The sequence below is a fragment of the Otolemur garnettii genome, unplaced genomic scaffold (genome assembly GCF_000181295.1).
Source record: "Otolemur garnettii isolate 467f Iridium unplaced genomic scaffold, OtoGar3 scaffold00077, whole genome shotgun sequence".
NCBI classification, from domain to species: domain Eukaryota; kingdom Metazoa; phylum Chordata; class Mammalia; order Primates; family Galagidae; genus Otolemur; species Otolemur garnettii.
This window is the reverse complement of record NW_003852472.1, coordinates 2,990,510-3,004,594: the sequence shown is the minus strand read 5'-3', so window position 1 is coordinate 3,004,594 and position 14,085 is coordinate 2,990,510. Positions and strand designations below refer to the sequence as shown.

At 51.9% G+C, this 14,085-nt stretch overlaps 2 protein-coding genes across 3 annotated transcripts in view; one reads left to right on the top strand and one right to left on the bottom strand.

The window, feature by feature from the left end:
* The window catches only part of RFC2 (replication factor C subunit 2), a 23,231-nt gene extending 20,903 nt beyond the window's left edge, over positions 1–2,328 (top strand). The window contains exons 10-11 of the mRNA XM_003794253.3: positions 294–407; positions 1,886–2,328. Of these exons, the coding sequence (XP_003794301.1) occupies positions 294–407; positions 1,886–1,996 (225 nt within the window). The 3' untranslated portion in view covers positions 1,997–2,328. The remainder of the gene's footprint in view (positions 1–293; positions 408–1,885) is intronic.
* A 2,229-nt stretch (positions 2,329–4,557) lies between these two features.
* LAT2 (linker for activation of T cells family member 2) overlaps positions 4,558–14,085 on the bottom strand; it is a 14,663-nt gene continuing 5,135 nt past the window's right edge. Inside the window, exons 2-13 of one of the 2 annotated variants that reach the window (XM_023515746.1) lie at positions 13,329–13,448; positions 12,859–12,898; positions 10,889–10,932; positions 10,663–10,723; positions 10,425–10,462; positions 10,108–10,143; positions 9,991–10,021; positions 9,488–9,543; positions 8,357–8,422; positions 7,980–8,051; positions 7,588–7,703; positions 4,558–5,375 (exon numbers count right to left, since the gene is read on the bottom strand). In XM_023515746.1, the coding sequence (XP_023371514.1) occupies positions 7,606–7,703; positions 7,980–8,051; positions 8,357–8,422; positions 9,488–9,543; positions 9,991–10,021; positions 10,108–10,143; positions 10,425–10,462; positions 10,663–10,723; positions 10,889–10,932; positions 12,859–12,898; positions 13,329–13,419 (633 nt within the window). In that variant the 5' untranslated portion in view covers positions 13,420–13,448 and the 3' untranslated portion in view covers positions 4,558–5,375; positions 7,588–7,605. The remainder of the gene's footprint in view (positions 5,376–7,587; positions 7,704–7,979; positions 8,052–8,356; positions 8,423–9,487; positions 9,544–9,990; positions 10,022–10,107; positions 10,144–10,424; positions 10,463–10,662; positions 10,724–10,888; positions 10,933–12,858; positions 12,899–13,328; positions 13,449–14,085) is intronic. The other variant, XM_023515747.1, reaches the window with a different exon arrangement.

Here is a 14,085-nt window from a genome sequence, read left to right as displayed (position 1 = left end):
AACTCTGGATAAAGATGTTACCTGGACACGATAGTAGACCATCGTGCAATACTGTTTTAAACATTTGTAAAGTTGTCTCTGCTTGCTGGGAAAATCAGTTAAATTATCCCTCATGATCTGAAGGGGTGACCCATCAGCTACCATGATTCTCAAAAGCACATGAGTTGTCTGGAATGAGCTGTCTGCCCCCAGCAGTGATAGGCCAACACATTGTAGGTTGGACTTCATTTCCCGCTAGACCTGTAGTTTTAAGTATTAAACAACCTCATTGTATCTTTTTTTTGTCCTCCTAGATTCTTGCTCACCTGTGGCACCTGGGCTATTCACCAGAAGATGTCATTGGCAATATTTTCCGAGTGTGTAAAACTTTCCAAATGGCAGAATACTTGAAACTGGAGTTTATTAAGGTCAGTGAGAATATAAAAATGCCTCTCTTGAAGAATGTGAGCCATGGGGCCCGGGTTAGTGGCTCATGCCTGTAATCCTAGCACTCTGAGAGGACCCCTCAAGTGGGAGGACCCCTTGAGCTCAATAGTTCAAGACCAACCTGAATAACAGCGAGGCTGTTTTCTACCAACAACAGAAAAATTAGCCAGGCATGGTGGCAAGTGCCTATAGTGCCAGCTCCTCCAAAGGCTGAGGCAGAAGGATCACTTGAACCCAGAAGTCTAAAGTTGCTTTCAGCTAGGGTGATGCTATGGCACTCTAGTCTTGGCAGCAAAGTGAGACTCTCTCTCTCTCTCTCAAAAGAAAAGAATGTGGGCCATGGCATGGTTTTGTTTTGCTCACAGACCTGGCACTTAGAAGGTGCTCAGTAAGTGTTCCCAACTGCCACTGGAGGAAGAGTAGCTGATTGCCTGAGGGCTGAGAATTTGCTTCACCTGCTTCTGCTAGTCAGCAACCTGAGTACCCGTTTGTTTTTAAGGTCAGATTAATTGGGGTATAATTTATGTAGAGTAAAATCTTTTAGTTACATTCTTTTGACAAAGCATGCAGTCATGTAAATACTGCTACAACCAAGAGACAGTTGTCACCTCAGAAAAGTTTATGTGCCCCTTTGAAGTCATCTTCCTCCTACCACCTGGACACCCTTGATCTGTTTTCCGTTTGGGGGACAGAATTTTTCAGAATATTGTATAAATGGAATCACGCAGAATTTAGCCTTTTGAATCTGGCTTCTTCCACTTAGCTTAATGCCTGTCAGGTTTGTTCATATTGTTGTGTGTATCAGTGGTTCAGTCCTTCATACCACTGAGTAGTATTCCACTGTGCAAATATATCATGGTTTGCTTATCTGTTCACCAGCTGAAGGACTGGGGGGGTTTCCATATTATGCTGATTATGAATAAAGCCACTAAATCATTTGCATACATGAGTTAAATGTGAATGTAAGTTTTCTTTTCTTTTTTTTTTTTTTTTTTGAGGCATAATCTCACTCTGTCACCCAAGCCAGAGTACAGTGGTATGATCACAACTCAGTGCAACCTCAAATTCCTTAAGTGATCCTTCTGCCTCAGCCTCCCATGTAACTAAGACTAATTTTTCAATTTTTTTCTTTTCATAGACATTGGAGGGGGCCTCACTTTTGCTCTGAGTGGTCTTGAACTCCTAGCCTCAATTAGTCTTCCTGCCTGAGCCTCCCAGAGTGCTAGGATTACAGGTGTGAGCGCTCCCCCCCCACCTCCGGTCAGTCCTCTTAATGCTATCTCTCAAGGAAATACCAGTATCCTTTTAGGAAATAAATCAAAGTTTAGTTAAACATGATCTGTTACATCTTAATGTTTATTTTCCAGCTGGAGTTTGAGTTCATTGTATCACTTCTAAGCACACTGTTAGTTCAGATTTTAAAAATAAATCCCCTCACTTAAATTGGTTTGTTTTTCAGGAAATTGGATACACTCATATGAAAGTAGCAGAAGGAGTGAACTCCCTTCTGCAGATGGCAGGGCTCCTGGCCAGGCTGTGTCAGAAGACAATGGCACCGGTGGCCAGTTAGAGCAGAGACTTCACTGACTGTTACAAGAATCTTCCTCCCTGAAGTACAGGAGTCCCCACGGCCTTCTGATCAGGAGAGAAAAATGCCACCTCAACCAGGACCAGTACCCGCTTTAAACTATCGTGGCTTTCACATTGTCTCTACCAGGTCTCCACTCCACAACTGTTTGCCTTCAACCTCAGACTTGTCCAAGTGGTGAAGGGGCAGAAAGGCCCCATAGAAGCTTAGGGGCGGGGCAGCTGATCTGTGTGCTTGTGGGTTGACATTTTAGCTAATAAAGTCTTGCAGCATTTGTGGGCAATAAGGTGACCACATGAGGCCTCCAGGAAAACTAGCTTTTTTTTTTTTTTGAAAGACAGAGTCTCACTTTGCCACTCTGCATAGAGTGCCGTAGCGTCAGCCTAGCTCACAGCAGCCTCAAATTCTTGGGATCAGGTAATCCTCCTGCCTCAGCCTCCCCATTAGCTAGGACTACAGGCACCTACCACAATGGCTGGCTAATTTTTCTGTTTTTAGTAGAGTCAGGGTCTCATTCTTGCTCAGGCTGGTCTCAAACGTCTGAGCTCAGTTTCCTAGAGTACTAGGATCTCAGGCGTGAGCCACTGTGCCTGGCTGAAAACTAGCTTCTTGTCTCAGCCTATCCCCCTCCCTGCCATGTCCTTTAAGTAGAAACAACTATTAGATGATAGGCTAGGCAAGATAATCTCAATTTTTCTAGAAGCCTGAGCAACTGGTCCTGTGGGGCGAGGGCAGAGTTTGCTATCATTTCCTGATAATTTAGATAGATTTCTCAGAACAGCAGGGGTGATGAGCCCTTTAAAAGCACTTGCCAAGCTACTTCATGGAGTAAAGGCGTCAGTAACTCATGGCCTCAAGAAAATGCTACCATGTCACCTTTCCCATGTAGTTGTGTGTACTCATTGCTTTAGAATTTCCCAGTGAGTTTTATATTAACTTGTAGAATTGATAGAATTACTTTTTTTTTGAGACAGAGCCTCAAGCTGTCCCCTTGGGTAGAGTGCTGTGGCATCACAGGTCACAGCAACCTCCAACTCCTGGGCTTAAGCAAGTCTCCTGCCTCAGCCTCCCAAGTAGCTGGGACCACAGGCACCAGCCACAACGCCTGGCTATTTTTCAGTTGCAGCCATCATTGTTGTTTTTTTGGCGGGCCTAGGCTGGATTCGAACCCCCCACCTTAGGTGTATGTGGCTGGTGCTTTAGCCACTTGAGCCACAGGCGCTGAACTGTTTTTTTTGTTTTGTTTTGTTTTGTTTGAGACAGTCTCACTTTGTCTCCCTTGGTAGCATCACAGCTCTCAGTAACCTCAAATTCTTGGGCTCAAATGAATCTCTTGCCTCAGCCTCCCAAGTAGCTGGGACTACAGGCACCTGCCACAATGCCCAGCTATTTTTTAGAGATGGGGTTACACTCTTGCTCAGGATGGTCTTGAACTCCTGAGCTCTGGTAATCCACCCACCTTGGCCTCCCAGAGTGCTGAGTGCTGGGATTATAGGCATGAGCCACTGCGCCCAGCCCCTAGAATTGCTTTTTTTTTTTTTCCAAGGTACTATTTTTTCCTGTTTTTTTTTTTTTAATTTTGAAAAATTTCCGTTGTTTCTAAGAGTAAAGAGAATGACATGGTGAACTTGCACAGTGTTATCCACACAGGGCCATGTTTATTTCTTGCTACCACCTACTTCAGGTTCTGGTGAAGCAACCCCCAGGCATTGTTTTAGAGTGGTATCTTTAGGGGGTGGGGATGACTACTTCTGTGAATGCTGGTCTCATGTGGACAGCTTTGACCAAAACGTGTGTGTCTTGTGGACTCCTAAAAGAAGAGCCACAGGGCTGTGGCTGCCCCTCCCTGTCTCATCCTTTTACATTCACTCCAGCCCTTTCATGGGTTCCAGATGTCTCTGTTCACAGAGCAGTTGGGTGGGCCTTCCCAAGTGATACTAATCTCACGTTTGAACAGGGACACTAGACGGACACAGAAAAGTCTCCAGGGTTACCAGCTTTTTGGGTTCAGTTTTCAGTTAAGGCAAAGACATTTAAAATTATTAAAGCCCTTGTAAACCACAAAACGTAGTGTATACCTTCTCAATGTTGTTACCTGGACCTTCATAATCCCTATTAGGTAAAGGAATGGTTATATCCCCAATTTGCAGGTAAGGACAGTGGGCCCACAGAGCCATCTGGTTCCCCCAACTGGGGACAGCAGAGGCAAGATTGCCCCTGTGTTTTGTCTCTAGTACTGGCATCTCCCCACCTGCCCACACCTCTGCTCAGCCCAGAGCTCAATAGAGATCCTTGTCTCTGAGCTTGTGAGGTCAGAACTTCAGGGTGTGAAGTAACAATAGTTGGGCTCTAGGTGTTTCTCTAATTTCCTAAAACGTGGTATTACTTTCTCATGGGAGAAATCGTGTCCCTGGGAGAAGGTCTGCACCCAGGACCTTACTCTCTGACCTCAGAGTCCCTTTCTATTCAATAAGAAGTTTCACTTTCATTCCCTCAAAAAGTTTTTTACATGAAGCAGGGGAAAGCAGACCCAGGAGAATTGCTACCCTTAACTAAAATGGTTTATTGAGACCTTTCAGTGGGAGAGGGCATTATGTCCCTAACTCAGAAGCTCCCTCTGGGCCCCTGCTCCTCCCTTGAGATGGTCTTGCTGCTGCCTGATCAGGGCCTGGGGCAGAGGAGGATTCCGGGCAAGGAGGGGGCTGCTCTCCTGGCTGGGGTGGCCTTTGGCTGTTCTCTGACTGCCACTTCTCCATACTTGTCCACAGCAGATAGCATATCTATAGATGGGTCATAAGAGTGGCTATATAGTCTCATTTCCCAAGCAGGCTGAGGCCTAAAGAAAGGAGAGGTCTCCACTAAGGGACAGAGGGAGACCCAGGGCTCTGCCTAACCACAGTACCTGTAATGCTTAAGTCTACCCCGAAATTCAGAATATTAAATATGACTACCTATATAAATTAACTGTACAAGATTATCAGTCATTAAAAATCCTAGCAACTTGGGATTCAAATCCAAAGCACAAAGGACACAACTATCAGTGTTGGACATGTTTGAGATATGGGGAACAAGGCTGCAGCTTGCCCTAAATCCTAGGCACCCCACCAGAGCAAAAGCCCACCCTACCCCAAGGGAGCCTGGGTTGGGGCCTCAGGGACAGTGGTGGACTGCATTTTTGGCAATTCTACAAATAACTGTCCTTTCCCAGGTTGCACCCCCATAGATAGTCCTCAGGAGGGGGTGGTGTCCCAAGAGTAGCCATGGCAGGAGCCTCAAAGTTGAGCAGCTGTGGAAAATGATCCTTAGGAGGTGACAAACAGTTCCATGAGCTTGGTGGTCCTCTAGGCTTCTTGCCTTGGCTCTTTCAATGGAAAGGAAGAGTTTATTTAATGTAAAAATATGCCTTGGCCTCTATCTTGTCCCCTTAGAGTAGCTGATTTGGGGTCAGCACTCAGCAGCCCTCTTGCCTCCCAGCCATGAGCAAAATGCATTCCCACCCCCAGCAGCCTCAGCTGGGTTCCTTATTCCAGGCTCTTCTACTTAAGAGTTTGAAATCCTGATCCTGGCTCGGCGCCTATAGCTCAACCGGCTAAGGCGTCAGCCACGTACACCTAAGGTGGCGGGTTCGAATCCCCAGCCCGGACCCGCCAAACAACAATGACGGCTGCAACCAAAAAATAGCCGGGCGTTGTGGCGGGCGCCTGTGGTCCCAGCTACTTGGGAGGCGGAGGCAGGAGACTCGCTTGAGCCCAGGAGTTGGAGGTTGCTGTGAGCTGTAATGCCACGGCACTCTACCCAGGGGGACAGCTTGAGGCTCTGTCTCAAAAAAAAAAAAAAAGAAATCCTGATCCTGACCAAGGCTTGGTTATCATAACCACCTGCCCTCAGTGCAGGGACTCCCTCTGCAGAGCGGCCAGACAGTTCTGTGGCAGATCCTTCCAGATCTGTCCTTTCCCTGATGCATGGGAAGGACCCATCCAGTTGCATCAGGCCCTGAGGCAACTGCCTTCCTCACTTGACCCCAGCCATTGGGCCACCCCATATAGTGTCCACGCGTCCTCTGCAGGGATAGCATTTGGCTAGACAGGCCTCATCAGCCACTGCCCTACCCAAAACTCACTGTAGCTTTTCTGCCAACACATGACATGGTATATTTCTGTCTAAAAACTTTTGCAATCTTCTAGCTCCTGCCCCGCTTCCTCTGCTTCTCTCTAAAGTGTAACTTCTTTTTATTTATTTATTTTGTTTTTATTTATTTATTTATTTTGAAATAGATAAAGTCTCACTCTTACCCTGGGTAGTGTCATAGCTCACAACCACCTCAAACTCTTGGGCTCAGGCGATCCCCTTGCCTCAGCCTCCCAAGTAGCTGGGACTGCAGGCACCCACCACAATCTCTGGCTAGTATTTCTATCTTTGGTAGAGATGGGGTTTCACTCTTGCTCAGGCTGGTCTCCCAGTTCCTGAGCTCAAGTGATCTACCTGCCCTGGCCACCTAGAGTGCTGGGATTATAGGTGTGAGCCACCTCTTCTGGCTGAAGTGGAACTTTTTTTTTTTTAGAGACAGTCTTACTTTATCACCCTCCTTAGAGTGCTGTGGCCTCACAGCTCACAGCAACCTCCAGCTCTTGGGCTTAGGCAATTCCCGAGTAGCTGGCACTATAGGTGCCCACCACAATGCCCAGCTATTTTTTTTGTTGTTGCCGTTTGGTCAGGGCCGGGTTCGAACCTGCCACCCTCAGTATATGGGGCCGGCGTCCTACTTACTGAGCCACAGGTGCTGCCCCTGAAGTGGAACTTCTTGAAGATTTATCTTTACCACTGTCTGCACATAGGCCTTCTCCCCACCATGTCACAAAAATTGTCCTTGTCACCGATGTCCACCAGCACTCAGCTCTGTCTTCACAACCTCTCTGTGCTATTCCCTCCTCAAGCCCTGTCATTGTTACTTCTCCAGCTTCCCCCTTCTGGCTAGGGGGAACCTCAGGGTCCATGCTGTGTCCTTTTCTCTCCCGCCCTCCCTTGGTGACTGTCAACTCATTATCCTTTTAGACCCTCTATGCAGTGATAGGGCCCGAGGCTATGTCTTGAACCTGACCTCTCCTGAGTCCAGGCTCAAATATTTACCTGATACCTATTTCCTATCCCTCCTGAGCGGTCATCTCAAACTTAACATGTCCAAAAATAAACTCCTAGCTTTGCCTATAAAACTTGCTCACTGGGCGGTGCCTGTGGCTCAAAAGGGTAGGGTGCCGGCCCCATATGCCAAAGCCAAAAACTTCAAAAAATAAATTAAATAATTAAATAAATAAATAAACTTGCTCATCAATACCTCCCAATCTCCATATGACAATGAAAGTCACTCAGGCAGACTTGCAGCCCTCACCAGGGTTTTATACCCACACCTGTCCATACCTCCTTCAAAGCATATCAGGATCTTACTCCTGCCCCTGTCCCAACTCCCACTATTGCCACCCCTGGCCCTAGTGGCCCCTGGTGCACCCTCTGCTCTCCCCTTGGATGGAGAGGCCCACGCCCCCTGGCCCTAGGTGGCAGGAAAGAGAGGGCTATACCTTCCTTCAGGGTCTTCCCTAGGCTTCTCTGGCTTCCACATCCCCATTCACATAATCTGGTTCTCCATCCTCATCTGGGCTTCCTGGGGAGAGCGATGCTTTGCTCCAGACTTGCTCTGTTAACCAGTGGGCAGAAGGGTGGTTGGGTGGTTCACACAGACATACCTGCACTGTTCCCCCAGCCAAGTCCCTGGGCTCAGACCCCTAGACTCCACAGAGCAGTCCACAGGAGAGGCCTAGGAGGCCTCTGCAGCTGCTGGCACAGTGGGGGCTCCATTGCAGGATCAGCTGAACTGGCAGATAGAAGCCCACCCAGCCCAGCCATCCCAGGCCAGCCCCTATGAACCTACGTAAGCAGACCAACCAGCAGGCCCAGCTCTAGGGCCACATACCCACAGCCCTCCTGGACTCCCGCCACTGATGGATGGATGCTGAGTTCTGATAATCCTCAGATTCCTCAGTGTCTGCAGGGAAAGCACAGGGACTGGAAGAGGGGCAGCCACCTGCCAGTCCTCAGGGCCAGGGAAGGACTGTGGTTGACCCTCCATGAAAGCCACCCTCATGCTGGGCAGCTGCAGTGGTGCAGGGCGCCCTCAGCTCACTCCCACTGAGTCACCAGGAGCTGATGGGGTCTCCTTCCCATCAGTGATACTCTACCCAAAGGCACCAGAGATAGGAGATATTGGAGAATCCTTGGGCTTTGGGCAGCAGGCCTGGCCGAGGAGTCCTGCCTCTCCCCACCTGCTTTCCTGGGGCAGGGCAACCTCACCTGGCCCTGGGGCCCTGGGCTTGCAGATGAGCACGTTCTCATAGGAATTGGCATCGTCGTCATTGTCTGCCAGGGAGAAGGGAGAGGGTACAGGTTGTGGGTGGGCCCCACAGGACAGCTCACTCTCCCTCTTCTGTCCTGCCCTCCCTTTGCAGATGACCTGTCCACTGAGCCCCAGCCTTCAGGGTCCCCCAGAGCCTTAAGCCTTCCAGATAAGCTTCCTAATAGGTCTGGGCCTGCCCCCTGCTCCCAGGCTCCTCTGCTGAGGGAGGTCCCATGTGAATACACTAGGGAGGAGGCTACAGGGAAAGGGGCTGTAATTCAGGCCCACAGGGGGCATCTGAAGGGAGGAAGGCAAGTGGCAGCCTCAGAGGTTCATCTCCATCGGGGAATAGGGAGCAGAAGATGCTGCTAGGAGGGGGCTGGGCTCCTCCAGATGAAGTGGGCAGGCTGTGGAGTACTCTGCTCAGGGACCTGGCCCTGGTGTGGCCCCTCAGAGCCTGGCACCCCATCACTCTGTGCACTGGGGAAGATGAGTTCTGGCTGCTGCCTATACCCAATGGCCCATCTGTGACAAAGGGACTCCAAGAAATGAGCCCCCCCAGTTCAGAAGTGATCATGGTGGGAGAGGACCACCCAATACCTGCCCCAGCATGGCCCTGGCAGGAGCCAGTTGAGGGAGCTGGACTCAGACCCAGGCCCATGTACTTCACAGCAGACACTGCCCACCCTCAGTCCTGTTTCCCTTTCTATGAAGCAAAGGTGTTTGGAGGCTGAGGCTCCAGCATCCTCAGCCCGCAGAACTCAGCACTCATTAGCAAGGCTGCCCCCTGCCAGGACCAGCCCAGCAGGATACTCCTGGCCTCCCCCCACTCCCAGATGTCCCTCTGGATTCCACCCCTGTGACCCACTCCGCTCTCCCAACCCTGTACCCACATGTCCCATACCACCCTGCCCTCCTTGGTTCTGCCAACAGTGCCAGCCTCAGCCCCCCTCCACTTGCCACCCAAACCTCAACCCAAACCCAGGCCCAGCTGTCTGCTCTCTGTCTTGTCTAGCCTTCTGCCCTGTCCAGAGCATGGCCCCTGCATTCACGCTCCCATGCATTTCCTCCTAGCCCACCAGTCTCACCTTCTGAGGCCTCTGGGAACCGCTCCCAGTTGCAGTACTCCCCAGCAGTGGGGTCTCTGCCCAAGAGAACAGACATAGCACAGGTTGTGGGCCAGGCCTCAGGCCAGGGTGGAGGCCTCTTAGGGGAACAGTGAGGCTAGGGCTGGGGGGCTCTGTCAGCATCACCCCTCAGATCCACCCACCCACACTTCTCTGGGCTCCTGAGCCACTGGGGGCCGGAGAGGGTAGCTGTGCTCTAGCCATCTTGCTGTGTGACCTCGGGCCAGTCCCCTGGGCCATGAGGTGACCTCCCTTAAGGGTCTGGGCATTTCTGCAGTTTGTCTTTGACTGGGTGATGCAAGATGAGTCTTACCCACCCTGACGACCCCTGCCCCAGAACAGGGCCCTGAGAGGCTGTGTTCTAGCACCACTGCCGCTGCCTCCCGACAGTGGTTGCTAGACCAGGAAGCAGCTGAGGTCAGGTGGGGAGGGGGAGGGCCAGGGCAGGGAGAAGGCCCTCTCACATGTAGGCTGCGTCCAATCCGTGTCTGCTTCCTGCAAGGCAAGGCAAGAATTAGGCCTGAGCTCCTGAGATGTGGACCCCCTACTGCAGCCCCCCACTCCCCCAGGAGCCCACCCACCTTTGCTGAAGTTCTGGTACCTGGGGAACGTAGGATCTGCAAGAAAGGCCAGGCTCACTGTTCCTCTCCCAGGCCCTGCCTCCCACCCACCTTGGCTCTCAAAGCCTAAGGACAGGCTCAGGTGTTTCCACCATCCCTAACTTTGCACGTGCTCCCTGTCCCCTCTGTGTGTCCCCACCGGGCCAATCTTATGAACCTACCCAGCCCCGCTTCTGGGTCTCCCATAACCTCGTAGGCCCCCCTAGACAGAAACTATCCTATCTATACACCTAAGCCCCACCTCAGCTGGCCTGCCCCTACTGCCCAGTGTCGCTCACCTTCCAGGCTGGGGGAGAACTCCAGCAGCTTGTCCTTCCTGCAGGGAGAGGGTAGGTAGGGACTGGAGGAGGGGCTCTGAAGGTCCAGGCCACACATCCTCTAGCCCCTGGAGTCTCAGGGACAGAGTGAGGTGTTGGCCTGGGCTTAGCCAGGCAGGGACCCTGGGGCCCTCCTTTTCATCACTCTCTGTGGGTCTATGATCCCCTTTGGGGCCCAAGGCAGGGAGCTCACTCCTACCTCATGGATCCCACGTCAGAGATTGTGTTCACCAGAGGCCCTGACCATGGCTGTCCAACCACTGCAAAGTGCAAGAGGGTATCAGCTTGGCCTCCAGGACAGCCCTGCCAGCCCACCCCCCTTTCCCCTTCCCCTCACCAGATCAGGCCTGGCCACAATCTCAGGGTGGTGGAGAAAGAAGGGACCTTGTCAGGACACTCCCCACCCCAATCCCTCCAGGACTCACAGGAATAGGTCTGGGCCACTGCAAAGCTCCGCTGAGTCTCCTGCCTGGGAACACAGGGCTGTGCTAAGTCCAGGGCCTGGCCTCCCACAGCCCAGGGGACACAGGGGAGGAGAAATGGACAGACAGGTGAGGAACAAGAGAGCAGGGACTGACCAGGGCCAGACCAAGGAGGAGCTGCCCCTCTAGGCCTCAGACTCACAGGTACCCTGGAGCCCCCGTTCCCTGGACACTTCCTGCTGGGTGCCCACCCTTCACACGGGGTTGTGGGCTAGATAGAGCCCAACTGCAGCCAGACCCATCCCCATGCCCTCAAATGGTCCATGTCTCTCCCACTGGGGGGAATCCCCACCCCCCAGAGATAGTCGATGGGGGTTCTACGAGCAGCGCTGGAAAAGTGGCCCTGAGATTCTGCGTCCTGATGGCAGAGGCTCGGGGACCCAGCAGTGACTTGTGGCAAATGATTTCAGGTAGGAGTGACAAAGGAGTTGCTCCCTGCCTGCTACCTCCAGGGAGAGTTTGCCATTCCTAGAAGATGCTATATTTCCTATCCTTCCTTGTAATTAAGTGTGGCCATGGGATTTAGCTCTGGCCAATGAGATGCAAGCCTAGGTTATTGATATTTATAAGAAAGAGCAGTACTGCCAATTGGAGTACACCTTTTTTGTCCTTATCTCTTCTTTCTTCTTGCTGCTTGGACTGCAGAGATGAGGGCTAGAGCTCCAGCTGACATCTGGAGAATAGTGGCCACCATTATAGATGAGGGAGCTGATTAGCTAATCATTAAGGCAGTTTTTTTGACTCTTCGTCTGGGCTAAAATGGGTACCTGGCCCAGCCTCTGAGGACCTCCTGGGGGAGTAGGGGTCTGGGTGACCTGATTTAGGAGGGACACCATAAATCTTCAGGAGAGAGTCAGACTTGGTTTCTTGGTACACACAACATTTGCTTCATGTAGGCTGAAGGGATGGAGACCAATCACAATTTCCTGAGAGGCAGGAAATGGTGTTCCAGAGAGGGGAACATCTAAGGTTCATGTTCCACCTCCTACATGGAGACATTTAGTTCTGACCCTGTCTAGCTAGGCCTCTAAGAGTAATCAGGGGCCCTGGTGGGCAGAGACTGAGGGAGTTGAGGGGGCAGGGTGGCAGGAGGCAGGGCCATAGGGGACCTGGGGAGGTTGTAGGCAGGCAGTCCAGAAGGCCAACTGGCCAAAAAAAAGACAAAAACCTCCCCTGAAAGGTCCAGCCCCAGCCCTGGGAGGGCAGGGATGGGAAGATTCTATTTTCAAATATCACTGTGGTTTTTCAGTTGCAAAAGGAAATGAGGAAGTGTGTGTATGTGAGTTTGTACATGCCTGCCTGCCTGGGGTGCACATGAGTTCCAGGCTGCATGTGTGACAAGTGTGTTCCAGGGAGTATGTACATGTGCAGCTGGTCTCAGAGGCCTCCTGGGCACATGATCATTCATTCTCTTAATCAAAGGGCACCAATGACCTCTGCCATTATGCTCAAGGTTGTTGTTGGGCTTCAGCACCAACTCCTGGTCTGCAGCGTGCAATGCACTAACCCTCCCAGGGTCTTTCTCACAGCCTCTCCTGAGCTCCCTCAGCATCTCCAGGGAGCCTTGGACAAGGCTCACATTTCATTTTGTGCCCAGATCTCTGTATTCCCCACTGGCAGGGCTGAGGTCAGAGGGAGGCTGGTGACACAAGTGCCTGGACCTCTGGAGGGGTTCCTGAGCAAGCTGGAGCCTGGCTGGCCCCACAGCCCAGGTGTCCCCATTTCCCTGAGCCCTCTCTGATCCCTCCCTGACCCAGTTTGTGGCAGGGCTTAGCCCCTTGAGGCCCCTTGTCTCCCTTCCCAACTTCTGGGGACCTGCCAGACTCTGGCATGGAGGAAGCATGAGTGAAAGAGTGAGGGACAGGGGGCTGGGAATGCCCTTAAGAATACATCAGGACACTGTGGCAACTCACAGACTTCTCTGCTCATAGATTTTCTCCGACCTCTTTGCACCTGCAAGAACAGGGCAGGATTAGCAAGTGTCCAGGAGCTGGTGGACCTGAGACTCCCTTCTTGTCTCCCCATGCTTCCTGCAGGCCTCCAGCAAGACTTGAGGGCGGGTCACCTGATACTGAAAGGGTATTTGTTTCCCCCTCTTTAAAAGAGAACTTAGAAAAGGTGGGCAGCAGGCAGCCCAGCCTTCCGTCCCTGTCTGGAGCAATGCCAGCCCCTAGATATCACCTTAGTCCAACAAAACCAAAGCCCCACAGTAAAACAAACCCATTGTCTTCAGGAGCAGTTGAGGGGCCACCTGCGCCCTTGTAGGTTGCCTCACAGGGCCTATCCAACTGCCCCTTCTGACCACAGCCTGGTCTTGGCCTGCGAGGGTCTCAGGGATATAGCATGACTGCCTTCTCCCCCTCACACACCCAGCACCGCTTACCTGGGCGAGAGCAGCGCACACACAAGCCTGCTGCAGCTCCCAGCAGCAGCAGTGCTGCCCCAGGCCACAGCAGCTCCATCCCTACGCTCATGTCTGCTCCTGGTGAACCCTCCTGCACAGCTGCAATGGGAGGTGGGGATAGAGGGTGCCCATGAGCAGGGGCCACCCCTCCAGGATCTCACCCCACACTCCTGACCCCACTGTGCCCCGACAGCCCACAGACAAGCCCAGGCCACAACGATACCACTCTCCTTGCTCTGCGGCTGGGCCTGGAGGAACAAGCCCTATTCCCTGAAGGGGCCCCAAACGGGCATCATCACTCTTGGTAAGTGCTGGAGGGTTCTGGGGGCCCATGAGACAGCACCACACACACACACATTCACAGTCCTACACACACCTTGCTTAATCCAGACAACCACCTTTTGAGGGTGAAGTTCACCTATTTACAAATGGACAAATTGACACTGGAGAGCTCACAGCAGCTAAGTGGAAAGAAAGGATTCTAGGGCCTGGCGCCCGTAGCTCGGTGTTTAGGGTGCTGGCAGGTTTGAACCCTGCTGGGCCTGCTAAACACAATGACAACTACTACAACAACAACAACAACAAAATAGCCAGGTGTTGTGGGTGAGTGCCTGTAGTCCCAGCTACTTGGGAGGCTGAGGCAAGAGAATCGCTTAAGTCCAAGAGTTTGAGGTTGCTGTGAGCTGTGATGCCATAGCACTCTACTGAGGGCAACATAGTAACACTCTGTCTAAAA